The 12,651-nt window shown below is 33.9% G+C and overlaps 1 protein-coding gene across 2 annotated transcripts in view; it reads left to right on the top strand.

Moving 5' to 3' along the window:
* Nucleotides 1-12,651, top strand: part of Fancm (FA complementation group M) — a 66,800-nt gene that overhangs the window by 15,598 nt on the left and 38,551 nt on the right. For both annotated transcript variants that reach the window (XM_076848255.2, XM_076848256.2), the window contains 6 exons: nt 1,172-1,303; nt 3,791-3,923; nt 4,599-4,724; nt 5,430-5,516; nt 8,287-8,471; nt 9,874-10,080. In XM_076848255.2, coding sequence (XP_076704370.2) covers nt 1,172-1,303; nt 3,791-3,923; nt 4,599-4,724; nt 5,430-5,516; nt 8,287-8,471; nt 9,874-10,080 — 870 coding nt within the window. The remainder of the gene's footprint in view (nt 1-1,171; nt 1,304-3,790; nt 3,924-4,598; nt 4,725-5,429; nt 5,517-8,286; nt 8,472-9,873; nt 10,081-12,651) is intronic.

Genomic DNA, 12,651 nt, shown 5'->3' on the forward strand with positions numbered 1-12,651 from the left:
TTTTCTGGAATGCTCTATCTTGAAAACTCACAAGGTGGACATACCTCATTATTCACATGGCAACTCAAATATTTTGTATTCAAAGATTCTGGAGCATTATTGTGTTTTAGAGTCTTAAGAGCCTTTATCATTATCAATATTACCTACTTTAATTTTTCAGTTTTTTTTCCCTCTCTAGTATTGGGGATTCAACTTACAGCTTTGAGTATGTCAGGCAAGCACTCGACCACTGAACTATATCTCCAGACCTGTTTCTGTTTACTACTTCTTTTTTTTTAAATTTATTTTTTAGTTTTAGGTGGACACAATATCATTATTTTTTTTTTTAATGTGGTGCTGAGGATTGAACCCAATGCCTTATGCATGCCAGACGAGCACACTACCATTTGAGCCACATCCAGAGTCCTCTGTTTACTTCTTTATTTTTGCTTCCATCCATCCTTTACTTCTTTATTCTTTGCTTCCTTCCACTGAAATGTAAACTACATGGGAACAGCAACTTTTTTTCTTTTATATAGGGGGTTTAACACAGGGGTACTTTACCACAGAGCTACATCGACAGTCCTTTTAGTTTTAATTTTGTGACAGGGTCTCACTAACTTGCTGAGGTTGACCTTGAATTTATGATCCTTCTGCCTTAAGCTGAGTCACTGGGATTATAGGATTTGCCTGGCAGCAAATTAAGCACAATTTACAAGAATGCTTTTTATGTAATAAATGCTTAATAAATATTTTTGAAAGAGTAAATCAATGAGTGAAACTAAATATACTCAAGACATTTCAGTTTGTTTAGTAGGCTACAAATATTTTTTGAAAAGTTATGTGGTATACTTTGTTCTGGGCGCTGATGATGCAACAGTGAAGAAATCTAAGGCCCTCCTTTCGTGGTACTTAGAGTGTGTAGGTTGACAAGGAGATGAGTAAATAAATAAATATGTTCTTAAAATGTAGCTGACAAAGTAATTCCTTATGTTGACTTGTGGATATTATCTGGGGTTGCATGTCAGGTACTTCTAAATTTTGTTACCTTTGCTGGGTTTACTTAAAAATTCATTTAAAGACAAACTATTAAACTTATGATTCCTATTTTAATATATGGTGAAATGATTGTATTTGAAAAAGGACTTTAAAATAAGCTTAAACTAATTTTATTATCATTTTTAATTTATAGATTTTGGAAGCATTTGCCAGTTCTTTGATTCAGAAGAATGTTTTGATGAAAAGGGATATTCCCAATCTAACAAAATACCAGATAATTCTGGCAAGAGATCAATTTAGGAAAAATCCATCTCCAAATATTGTAGTAAGTATTTTAAAATAAATTTTGATGTTTGATTTAATTTTTGCTCAGAGCCAGGATAAAATGTAAATGATGATTTTTAAGCATAGAAGGACTTAGATATGATTTATATAGTCTGTAAAAGTCTAACAAGAATACAATTTAATGATTTGAATTAAGATAAATTTATCTTTTAACTTTTAATAAAAAATTGATCTTTAAGTCCATTTCTATTTTGTAAAGTCATACATCCTTGAGGTGGTATATGCTAACTAAACTTGAGACCCAGAGCATTTAGTCTTTACTCTTTTTTTTTTTTTTTTTAGTGGTGCTGGGGATTAAATCCAGGGCCTTGTGCCTGTGAGGCAAACACTCTACCAACTGAGCTATATCCCCAGCCCTAGTCTTATTCTTTTATTTATTTATTTATTTGTTTAGTTGGAGATGGATAGCATGCCTTTATTTTATTTGTTTATTTTTATGTGGTGCTAAGAATTGAACCCAGTGCCTCACATGTGCTGGGCAAGCACTCTGCCACTGAGCTACAGCCCCAGTCCCAGTCTTACTCTTAATACTAGTGTTGTAGGGACAAACAAGGCAAGGCACCGAAGATAGCAGGAAACAGTTTTATTTGGCTTCAGCCAGGTTCAGAGGGCACAGCTTTTGCTGTAATCAATCTCCTGAAACCCGAGTTCAGGGAGCTTCAGAGTTTTATACCCAGCATGTAAGGGGAAGGGCTCAGAAGTTCAAAGTCTGCAGAAGTTCACATAAAAGCAGCTTTATCTTTCACTGTTCTGGGCAAGTTAACTCTTCAAGGACAACACCTGAGAAGGGGAGAGCTTCTTCTCCCTTTCTATTTTTCCCCTGCCAGCTATTACCATGGAGCCCATTTGTAACTTATCTTAAAAATGCAGACATCTCTGTGAAGCCCAGCTCAAGGCCAGAGGCCTTGTTTGCACATTTCTTCAAAGTACTATACTGGATACATTTGTGAAAAACTAGTAAGGGGGTGTCCAGTACCTGGAATGCTGGTATCTTCTTAGCCAGTGGCCAAGTAAAACAGGGCGACACGAAAATAGGAAGTCTATCTGCATTGGACTCTTTCTCAGAGACTCTTTTGCTGACAGTCCTAAAATCAGCCATGGTAGAGAAAGGGGGTGCCACTTCACTAGCAGTTGGGGAAAATATCACAGCAAGTTTCTTTTTCCTAATCTTCATAGGAAAAAAAGTAGATGAATAGAAAAATATCCATCAAGCTAGGTTCATAGTCAGAGAGGCTGACCAGCCTAAGAAGGCAATGAGTCATTCTTGAACTGGGAGGTGATTCATGTACAAAAGAACAGAACCAATTAAAAGAAGGCAGTGATGTGTACCCGTAATCTCAGCAACTTGGGACACTGAGGCAGGAGGATCATAAATTTGAGGCAAGCCTGGGCCTTAACAAGACCCTCAGCAAACTAGTGAGATCCTGTTTCAAAGTTAAAATTAAAAAGTTCTCCTGGATTCAATCCCCAGTATCAAAAATAAAGGATCATTTTCTGTGAAATTTTAGTGTTATATAAAACTTTAATAAAAAGGTTTTAATTTCTGCTAGGATTTCAAAGTTCATTGAAATTTTAAATAATGCTTTTATAACTGTTGAACTTGATCTTATTGGTAAGGGTTTATATTTTATAGAAAGGTGGATTTGCTTTTTTTAGGTTAATTAGGGTGCCATTTTATTGCTGCCCTGGAAACATTTAAAATGACTGTCACTAATGTTAAATATTTCTAAAAATGTAAGGTAAAACAGTTTTCATCTTGAATAAAGTAAAATAACTAAAATATATTCTTAGTGGACTTCTTTTAAAACTCTCTTATGTGAGTACACCTGCTGCACACTCCCATGAAAGGAATGTAGGCTACATTTTTCCATAAGGGTAAGTACTGATTGAAGTACAAGGCCTATTGACCAAATTTCCTGGATTTAAGTACTAACTCTGCTACTTATCACTTTTTTGAGCTTTCCTTTTCTGTAAAATGAGTATAATAATAGTACCTACTTCCTAAATATTAAATTATTTTGTTTGGGTAATATACTTAGAACAGTGTTTAGTGCTCTGTGTCAGATATTATGATGACATGTATACCTGGTATTAAGCCTTGGTCTTCAACAGTCTGATAAATAGAAAGGACATGAATCTATAAAGGACTAGTAATTTATCTGTAAAGAGAAATAATACGATAAATGTTTTTCTCTCTGTTTTTCTTTAAAATGTAAAGTTTTCAGTTGAATTAAAGACAAAGTAAGGGGGCAGATATTATATGGAAACTTCAGATTTCATATGGAAAGTATACTTTTCTGTACAATGCTGTTTAATAGAACCAGTAAATGTTAGTCTAGCATGGAATAATTATTATGATCATTTAAATTTTATTATAAATGATATACTGACTGTTGGCCTGATAACTTAGGCTTGGAGGATATATCTTCATTTCTTTGTTTAAGTTGATATGTGCTTGTTTTTCTAGGGAAAACAACAAGGCATAATTGAGGGAGAGTTTGCCATTTGTATTAGTTTATATCACGGTTATGAATTATTGCAGCAAATGGGAATGAGATCATTATATTTCTTCCTTTGTGGAATTATGGATGGAACAAAAGGTAAATTATATGAAATTATTTAAAGAAATAATGCACGTGTCATTTTGGTTAAAGACAAATTAACCAATTTGAGTGTCTTAAAAATGCTTTATTAAAAGCAGGGGGCTAGTTATGTAATAAATGGCTGTATTTGTTTTTGAAAATTACTGAAAAAGGAAAGTAATTTATTAATATACATGTGAATATGGAGTTGGAAAAAATTGCTGACTTTCTTTTTCTTTTTCTTTTTTTTTTAGAGAGAGAGAGAATTTCAATATTTATTTTTAATTTTTTTTAGTTTTCGGCGGACACAACATCCCTGCCTACATGCGGTGCTGAGGATCGAACCCAGGCCGCATGCATGCCAGGCAAGCACGCTGCCGCTTGAGCCACATCCCCAGCCCAAAAGTTGCTGACTTTCATGTTTAAATTTGATAAGGTTGGGGCTGGGGGTTGTGGCTCAGAAGTAAAGTGCACGTGCGAGGCCCTGGGTTCGATCCTCAGCACCACATATAAATAATAAAAAATAAAAAGATATGTGTCCAACTACAACTAAAAAATAAATAAATAAATAAATTTGATGAGGTCATTGTTTTAAAATTTGCATTCAATGTTGAAGTTTAATTTTTTAATAAATAATAAATCTGACTAGATTGCTATTAAGTTTATTTGTAATTTTTTTTCTAAATTTTAAAGGAATGACACGGGCCAAAAATGAGCTTAGTCGAAATGAGGACTTCATGAAACTCTATAATCATCTAGAGAGCATATTTGCACATATGTGTGATACTTCAGCAAGTGATGTTTCTGCTATCCAAAAAGGTCTGATTTAAAACAAAAATTATATATTGGTTTACCAGGAGTGGTGGTACATGCCTGTAGTCCCAGCTACTTAAGAAACTGAGGCATGAGAATTGCATTAGCCCAGCTTATGTAACACAGCAAGACTATGTCTCGGTATAAAAAGCCAGTAATCATTCATATATATATATAAAATGTTTAAAATTAGTTTATAAATTAATAAATATATATTAAAATTAATTTTGAAATTTTGCTCTGTTGATGTAAACGTCTATTTGTATTTATGTAACAACAGGTTTAAAGATTTTATTCTGTTAGAATTAATGTAGTCAGCAGTATACATAGTAGATATTAGTAGTGGTTACTAATAGTGAAAATTCTCAGAACTGCCAAAAATTGATTTAGAGTTTGACTAAATATGTACTCTTTCCCCTTTTTCAATTTGGATTCTCTTTTAGAATATAAGTTTCATAAAAATTCCAATATTTTCTTCTGATATGCTTATGTGCTATGTAGATGCTACTTACTGTTTAAAATGAGAATGTAGCTCAGCAGTACAGAACTTAGATAGCATGCTTGATGCTCTGGGTTCAATCTCTGGTACCACTAAAAAAAAAAAAAAGGAAAATTTTAGCATATGTAATTTGAAAAGGATATCTTCATATATATTAGAATAATTAATATGGAAAAATACTAAGAGAATGTTGATTTTTTTTCCCCCCACAGGAGATAAAGATAAAAAGTTTTTCTATAGTCATCCAAAGTTAAAGAAATTAGAAGAAGTAGTAGTTGAACACTTCAGATCATGGAATGGTAGGTAATAATTTATGGTTCAAGGAAAGTTTTGAAAGAACTAAAACTAAATTTGAAGTTGTATTAACTTTTCTTGAAGAAGGTGGATTTTAATTATTCTGGATAATGAATATTAAAAGCTCTGAGAAAGTTTGGAAGGGTGGGAGTAAGGGAAATGATGGTAATGTTAATTAATTATTCTATGAAAAAATTCGGTTTGGTGCAACACAGGGGAAGAAGGCAATGAAACTTTGTATAATATAGTGGCAGGGAAATGTGAAGTAGGAAAGGAGAGAGAAAGAGAGGGAACATCATGGATGAGAGTTATTTTATAGGGCGACTAGAGAAGACCTGCCTCTAGAGTGATAGTGGAGCAAACCTTCAGAATTTCTGGGGGAGGATCATTCTAGGCAGAGTATAGCAGATTCAAAGATCTTGAGGCAGTAGGGTGCTTGGTATGATGATTAAGGACTAGTAAGCAGACCAATGTGGCTATAGTGGTGTGAATGAGGATGAGAATGGTATAGGTGAGAGGTAGCAAAGGCTAGATCATGCATGCATGGCTGGTAGGCCAACTCAAAACTTGGTTTTTTAATCTATGGCTGTTTATGGTTTTTGAAACCATCACTAGCAGCAAAGAACAGCAAGGATAAATATGTAAGGTAGCACATATGTTTATTAGCTTGATTTAACGGTTCAAAATGTATGTGTGTATGTATATATACGTATGTATATAAAGTGTATATCATAAATGTATTTTCACTTGTTAATTAAAAAATACAAGAACAACATAGAGAGGAAAGAGCAAACATGTTAAGATGGTTCTGAGTCATCCAAATAGAAATGTCAAGTAAGCACTGGACAAATAAATCTGGATTTCAGAAGAATGGTCTGGGCTATTTTTATGTCTTTGCATATATATGAATAAATTTTGGAGTCATCAGCATAAAGATAATATTTAAAGTTTCAGGAATGGATGTGATCACCAGGAAGATAGTTTGGAGACAGAAGAGGGTCCAGAATGGTGTCCTGAAGAATAACAGCATTTAGAGTTCAGAGAAAGAAAGCTACCAAGGATCTTGAGGAGGAAACCAAGTGAAGTATGATAGAAGCTGAGGGAAGAGACTATATTAGTAGGAAAGCGTGAATAATGTTCAATTTTGCTGAGAAATGTGGTAAAATGAACTGAAAAGTATTCATTGAATTTGGCAATATGAAAGTTGTGGATAGCTTTGGTACAAGGAGCTTCATTGAAATGAGGGTAGAAAGGCAAGCTCCAGTAAGTTGGAGATAGGCTTTGTGGTGAAAGTAGCAGTGTATCAGGAGTTAACAGATACAAAGGCTTGATGCAATGACAATTCAAAGGAGGTTTGTCTAAAATAATTTTACTTGTTACAGCTGCTTCCTGCAAGTCCTACTTTTTGCTTATTGTGTTTATTGCTTGTATGGATTCTGAACTTGGTTTGTTGCTTAAGTACTATAATTTATATGCATTAGATTAGTCTTTAGGGTTGTAGTGAAGATTAAATTAGTTAATATAAAATATGCGTACTATAGTCTTTGGTTAATATAAGTCATAAAAAACAAAAAAGGGCCAGACGTGTGGCACACCCCTGGATTCCCAGCAGCTTGGGAGGCTGAGGCAGGAGGATCAAGAGTTCAAAGCCAGCCTCAGCAAAAGCAAAGTGCTAAGCAACTTAATGAGACACTGTCTCTAAAGAAAGTACAAAATAGGGCTGGAGATGTGGCTCAGTGGTTTAGTGCCCCTGAGTTCAATCCCTACCACTTACAAGTTTTTTTTACTTATTTTTAAATATACTTCAGAGCGTAACTCCCCACCACAAAAAAAAAAAAAAAAAAAAAAGGATTGTAAAAGTCCTAACCAAATTCATAAACAAAAGAAATAATAATAAGCTGTGTGTGGTGTAATCCCAGCAGTTTACGAGGCTGAGGCAGGAGGATCACAAATTCAAGTTCAAGGGCTGGGGATATAGCTCAGTTGGTAGAGTGCTTGCCTCACAAGTTCAAGTTCAGCCCTAGCAATTTAGTGAGAACTTAAGCAACTTAATGAGACCATGTCTCAAAATAAAAATAAAAAGATTTGGGGATGTGGCTTAGTAGTAATATGCCTCTGGGTTCAATCCCCAGCATACTCTCTGCCACCGGGGGGAAAAAATTAGCCTTTATTGGACAAAAAGAAATAATCACCAAAACATCCACTCAAGTTGTAATTATGAATCAATTATTATGTGCAAAAAACTATTTTTTACTTCCTGTTAATCATCAATCTTTTTTAAATAAGAAGAAACTAAACCTCAAAGAAATTTAATACCTTTATTTACAATCACCCAGAAAGGAAGTGGCTCAGCCACAAAAATCATGTTCTCATTAGCTTATTTACTGTCTCCCAAGCGTAGAGACATTGGGAACAGCTTTGGAATTGACTGTAGAGTGAGTATATTCTGCATTTATGTTTAGGAATTTCAAGTATAGCAGATTTTGGGATGCATGGCCTATATTAAATTAGTCTTTAGTAAACAGAAGGGCTGGTCAAAAGTGATTCTGATAATTCTTGTGTGATTTATTTAGTATTGTGACAGCCAATGAGAAATAGGGCGCCAGCCTTATTAAAAATTACTAGAAAATATAATAAAGAATAGTTAAAATATAGTTAAATATTTTTTAAAAAGAATTATTGTTTATTAGTATATAGTTTCAGACTTGTATTTTGACTAGTTCTTATCTAAATGTTTTTCAGAAACTTTTAATTGAAATATTTTCTGTTATATAGCTCAAAACATCTCCGAAAAGAAATTTGGTGAGACCAGAGTTATGATCTTCTCTTCATTTCGAGATAGTGTTCAAGAAATTGCAGAAATGTTTTTACAGCATCAGCCAGTTATTAGGGTAATGACTTTTGTTGGCCATGCTTCAGGGAAAAGCATGAAAGGTTTTACTCAGAAGGAGCAACTGGAGGTAAGTATTTTTGGTGGTGATGAAATAAAAATAAAGGTGTCCTTTTTCACCGGAGAAGGGAAAAAATGGGCCACAGTGCAAGAGGTAGAAAAATGAAAGTGTTTAATATAGTCAATAAATTAATAAAGGATGTTAAGGGTCAAAATTTAAAGTATTACTTATTTGCTAGGATTGATCTGTCATTGAATATTCACTTCTGTGAACTTTTCCCATGCATTCAAGACATATATTCAATTGTATATTCAACATCACTACTGGATATTTAAAACAGTGCTACTCACAGTGTGATCAATGATCTGTTTATACTGTGCCAGCCTGTGAACTATTTATTACTGGTTGGCAACAAGTACAAAAATTGAAAGTAATGGTTTAGAAATTTGACAGAATAAGTTTTATATTTGCTGACTCTAACGAAAAAAGTAAAACAGACTATAGCTTTGGTTTTCATCAGGTTTACTTATCTAGCAATTCATTTTTATTATATTCTTCAAAAGTATCAGTTTGTGAAGCAAGTGGAAGGAAATAAAGTGGTCATTATCAGTTTTAGAAAAACATTAATCTAACAGGCCTGACACAATTAACATATCCAAAACTAAGCTCCAGATACTCTCTCCAAAACCTGTTTTTACTGCACTCTATCCATCTAAGTTGATAGTTATCTCAGCTGCTCAGACAAAAAAATCTGGAATCATCCTAGGAGTTACACTTAATATTCCTTTATCTCACATACTATTCTAATTTGTGGATAAATATTGTCAGTTTGACTTCTGAAATATACCTCAATTCATTCATTCATTCATTCATTCTTATACTATTGTGGTTTCATAAAATAATCAGAGAGAAAACCTGAAATGACATTATGAAAAGGTATGATATGAATTCTGGGAGTAATAATTTACCTAATCATACATTTAGGTCTAAGTTGTAACAAGTAGGGGTAATTTCTGTAGGCTATTTACTTCTCCTATGCCCCTTTTAGTGATGCTAAAAAATAAAATCAGGGGGCTGGGATTGTGGCTCAGCGGTGGAGTGCTTGCCTAGCACAGGTGGGACCTGGGTTCGATCCTCATCACCACATAAAAATAAAGGCATTGTGTTGTGTCCATTTACACCTAAAAAATAAATGTTTAAAAAAAATAAAACCAGAACCTTCTCCTTGAGTGAGAAACTGTTAAAATTGTTGACAATTCCTTATAGAATCATAATTGGGACTGCTCTTTCCATTTTATGAAAATTTCTTTTGCTTAGATTGCCATTTTATGCATTTTTTCATGTTCTGTGATATCATTAAAGTTGATTTTTAATCTGAATTCACCATTTTGTAATGAATGAGAACAATATGCCTTGATCTGCAATTCTCTTTCATTTGTATCTAGCAGTTTTTAAGTCATTTTTATTTTAGGTAGTGAAGCGGTTTCGTGATGGTGGTTACAACACATTGGTTTCTACCTGTGTTGGTGAAGAAGGTTTGGATATAGGAGAAGTTGATCTTATAATATGTTTTGATGCCCAGAAGAGCCCAATTCGTCTTATACAACGAATGGGTAGAACTGGCCGTAAACGTCAAGGCAGGATTGTTGTTATTCTTGCTGAAGGGCGAGAGGAACGTGTAAGTAGACATATAAAAACATGATTTGACATTAGAAATTTGATAAATACAGTTGAAAGACTATTGCCAATAATTTAGCATTCTAGGTCCAAATAATCTGTAGGTAATTGTAGTTTATTTTTTTCCCTTTGTGTTGGGTTTGAAATGTTCTTTTCTTATAATAAGAATTTCTAACTAGATTCAGTTTCCCATTTTTTTTGTGTGTGTGGTGCTGGGGATTGAACCCAGGGCCTTTGAAGCCAGCCTGGGCAACTTAGCAAGACCCTGTCTCAAAATCAAAAAGTACTGGGGCTGTGGAGGATCCTTGGGTTCAATCCTCAGTACTGCAGAACAAACAGCCAGCCTCCCACATTTTAGTATTTCAGCATTAATTCAGAGACAGCTAGATGTAATAACCAGGATATACTACTTTGTTTTACTATTTCCCTGTATTTCTAAGATTTGTTTGAATTTGTTTATCTTAGTTCTTTTTTTTAAACTTAAAAAATGGAGAATGGTTTTTGATAAAATAAATACCAAAGAATATGCACCAGAGACAGTATGTATGATCTGCAAAACCTGGCCTTTTATCAAAATTTATTGACGTGTATTCTAAGTGATAAAGAACTTGAGTTATATTCATACTTTGCTATAATGTTGGATAGAATTTCCTAAATATTATATATGATATCTTGCATTTGTTACACTAAAGTGTTAACAAACTTTCATTTTATTGGGGCAAGTTCAGTGTCAAGTATTTGGTTTCCTATTAAAGATATTCTCAGTTATGATAGTTTTTAAAATATGATTTTATTTTATTTAATTATTTTAGTACTGGAGATTTAACCAGGGGTACTTTACCACTTAGCTACATTTCTAGCCCCCCCTTTTTTTTTCCCAAATTGAGTCTCACTACGTTGTTGAGAGTGGCCTCATACTTGCTATTCTTGTCTCAGCCTCCTGAGTCGCTGGGATTACACGTGTGTGTCTCTGTACCCAGATAAAAATTGAATTGAAGTGTTTTATATTTTCTTTAAAATCAGACTAAACAATTAATTCTTTTCCCTTAAACTTTCCTTGTGATTATAACACCTTTGTTTATAACATTCAGTTTATCTTTAAAATGACCTTTATAAATTTAATGTTTGGTAGCTTGTAAAATGTCAGATATTATTAACAAATGGAACTGAGTTTTAATTGTGTCACCTTACACCTATGTGACCTTACATTTTTTTGTAATTATCTGCCTTATTCAAAAACAAACAAACAAAAAATAGATTTCCTTTGTGTAAGATTGTTGCTAAGATAGGCTTTTATAATAACAGTTTTTTTGGGGGGGAGGTGTGTACCAGGTGTTGAACACAGGGATGCTTAACCACTGATCCATATCCCCAGCCCTTTTAATTTCTGTTTTGAGATAGAGTCTCACGAAGTTACTTAGGGTCTCACTAAATTGTTGAGGCTGGCTTTGAACTTGCAATCCTCCTGCCTCAGCCTCCCAAGCTGCTGAGATTACAGGCATGGTCCACGAACTGTAATAATAGCTTTTGAAATGATTTTCATCAAGGATTCTTTTTTAAAATGTGTCCTTTTTAGTTATACATAACAGTAGAGTCTATTTTGACATATTGTACAAACATTGAGTATATCTTATTCTAATTAGTATCCCAGTCTTGTGGAGGTATGTGATATTGAGATTCACTGGTATATTCATAGGAAAGTGATGTCAGATTCATTCCACTGCCTTTCCTATTCTTAATAATCCCAGTTGAGGCTAATGCAGGAAGATGGCAAATTCAAAGCTAGCCTCAACAACTTGGTGAGGCCCTAAACAACTTAGCAGGACCCTATCTCAAAGTAAAACATAAAAAGGGCTAAAGTGTTAACAAACTTTTTTTGGTGTTCCCTTCCCTTCATTCCCTTTTGTATAATACAATGAATTTCTATTCACTCCCTCCCCCTTGTTGTGTTTTAGTATTTGCATATCAGAGGGACCTTTTGACCTTTGGTTTTGGGGGATTGGCTTATTTCATTTAGAATGGTAGTCTCCAGATCTTTCAGTTTAACATCAAATATCATTAGGTCATTATTCTTTTTTTTTTTTTTTTTTTTTTTTTACAATATCTTTATTTTATTTTTTTTATGTGGTGCTGAGGATCGAACCCAGTGCCTCACGCATGCCACATCCCAAGCCCCAAGGTTGTCATTATTCTTTATGACTGAGTAATGTTTTATATATATAAATTATATAACATTCATCTGTTTAAGGCACCTGAGTTGGCTTAGCTGTTGTGAATTGAGCTGCTATAAACATTGATGTGGCATGCTTTACTGTAGTATGCTGATTTTAACTCCTTTGTGTATATACTGAGGAGTGGTATAACTGGGTCAAATGGTAGTAGCTTCCTAGTTTTTTAATTAATCTCCATACTTTCCATTGTGGTTGTACCAATTTGCATTCCCATCTACAATGTATGAATGTATCTTTTTTTCTACATCCTCACCAACATTTATTGTTACTTGTATTCTTTTTTTTTTTTTTTGTGGGGGAGGTGGGTGTGGAGTGGAGTGTGGTACCATGATTGAACCCAG

The sequence above is a fragment of the Callospermophilus lateralis genome, chromosome 3, assembly GCF_048772815.1.
Source record: "Callospermophilus lateralis isolate mCalLat2 chromosome 3, mCalLat2.hap1, whole genome shotgun sequence".
NCBI classification, from domain to species: domain Eukaryota; kingdom Metazoa; phylum Chordata; class Mammalia; order Rodentia; family Sciuridae; genus Callospermophilus; species Callospermophilus lateralis.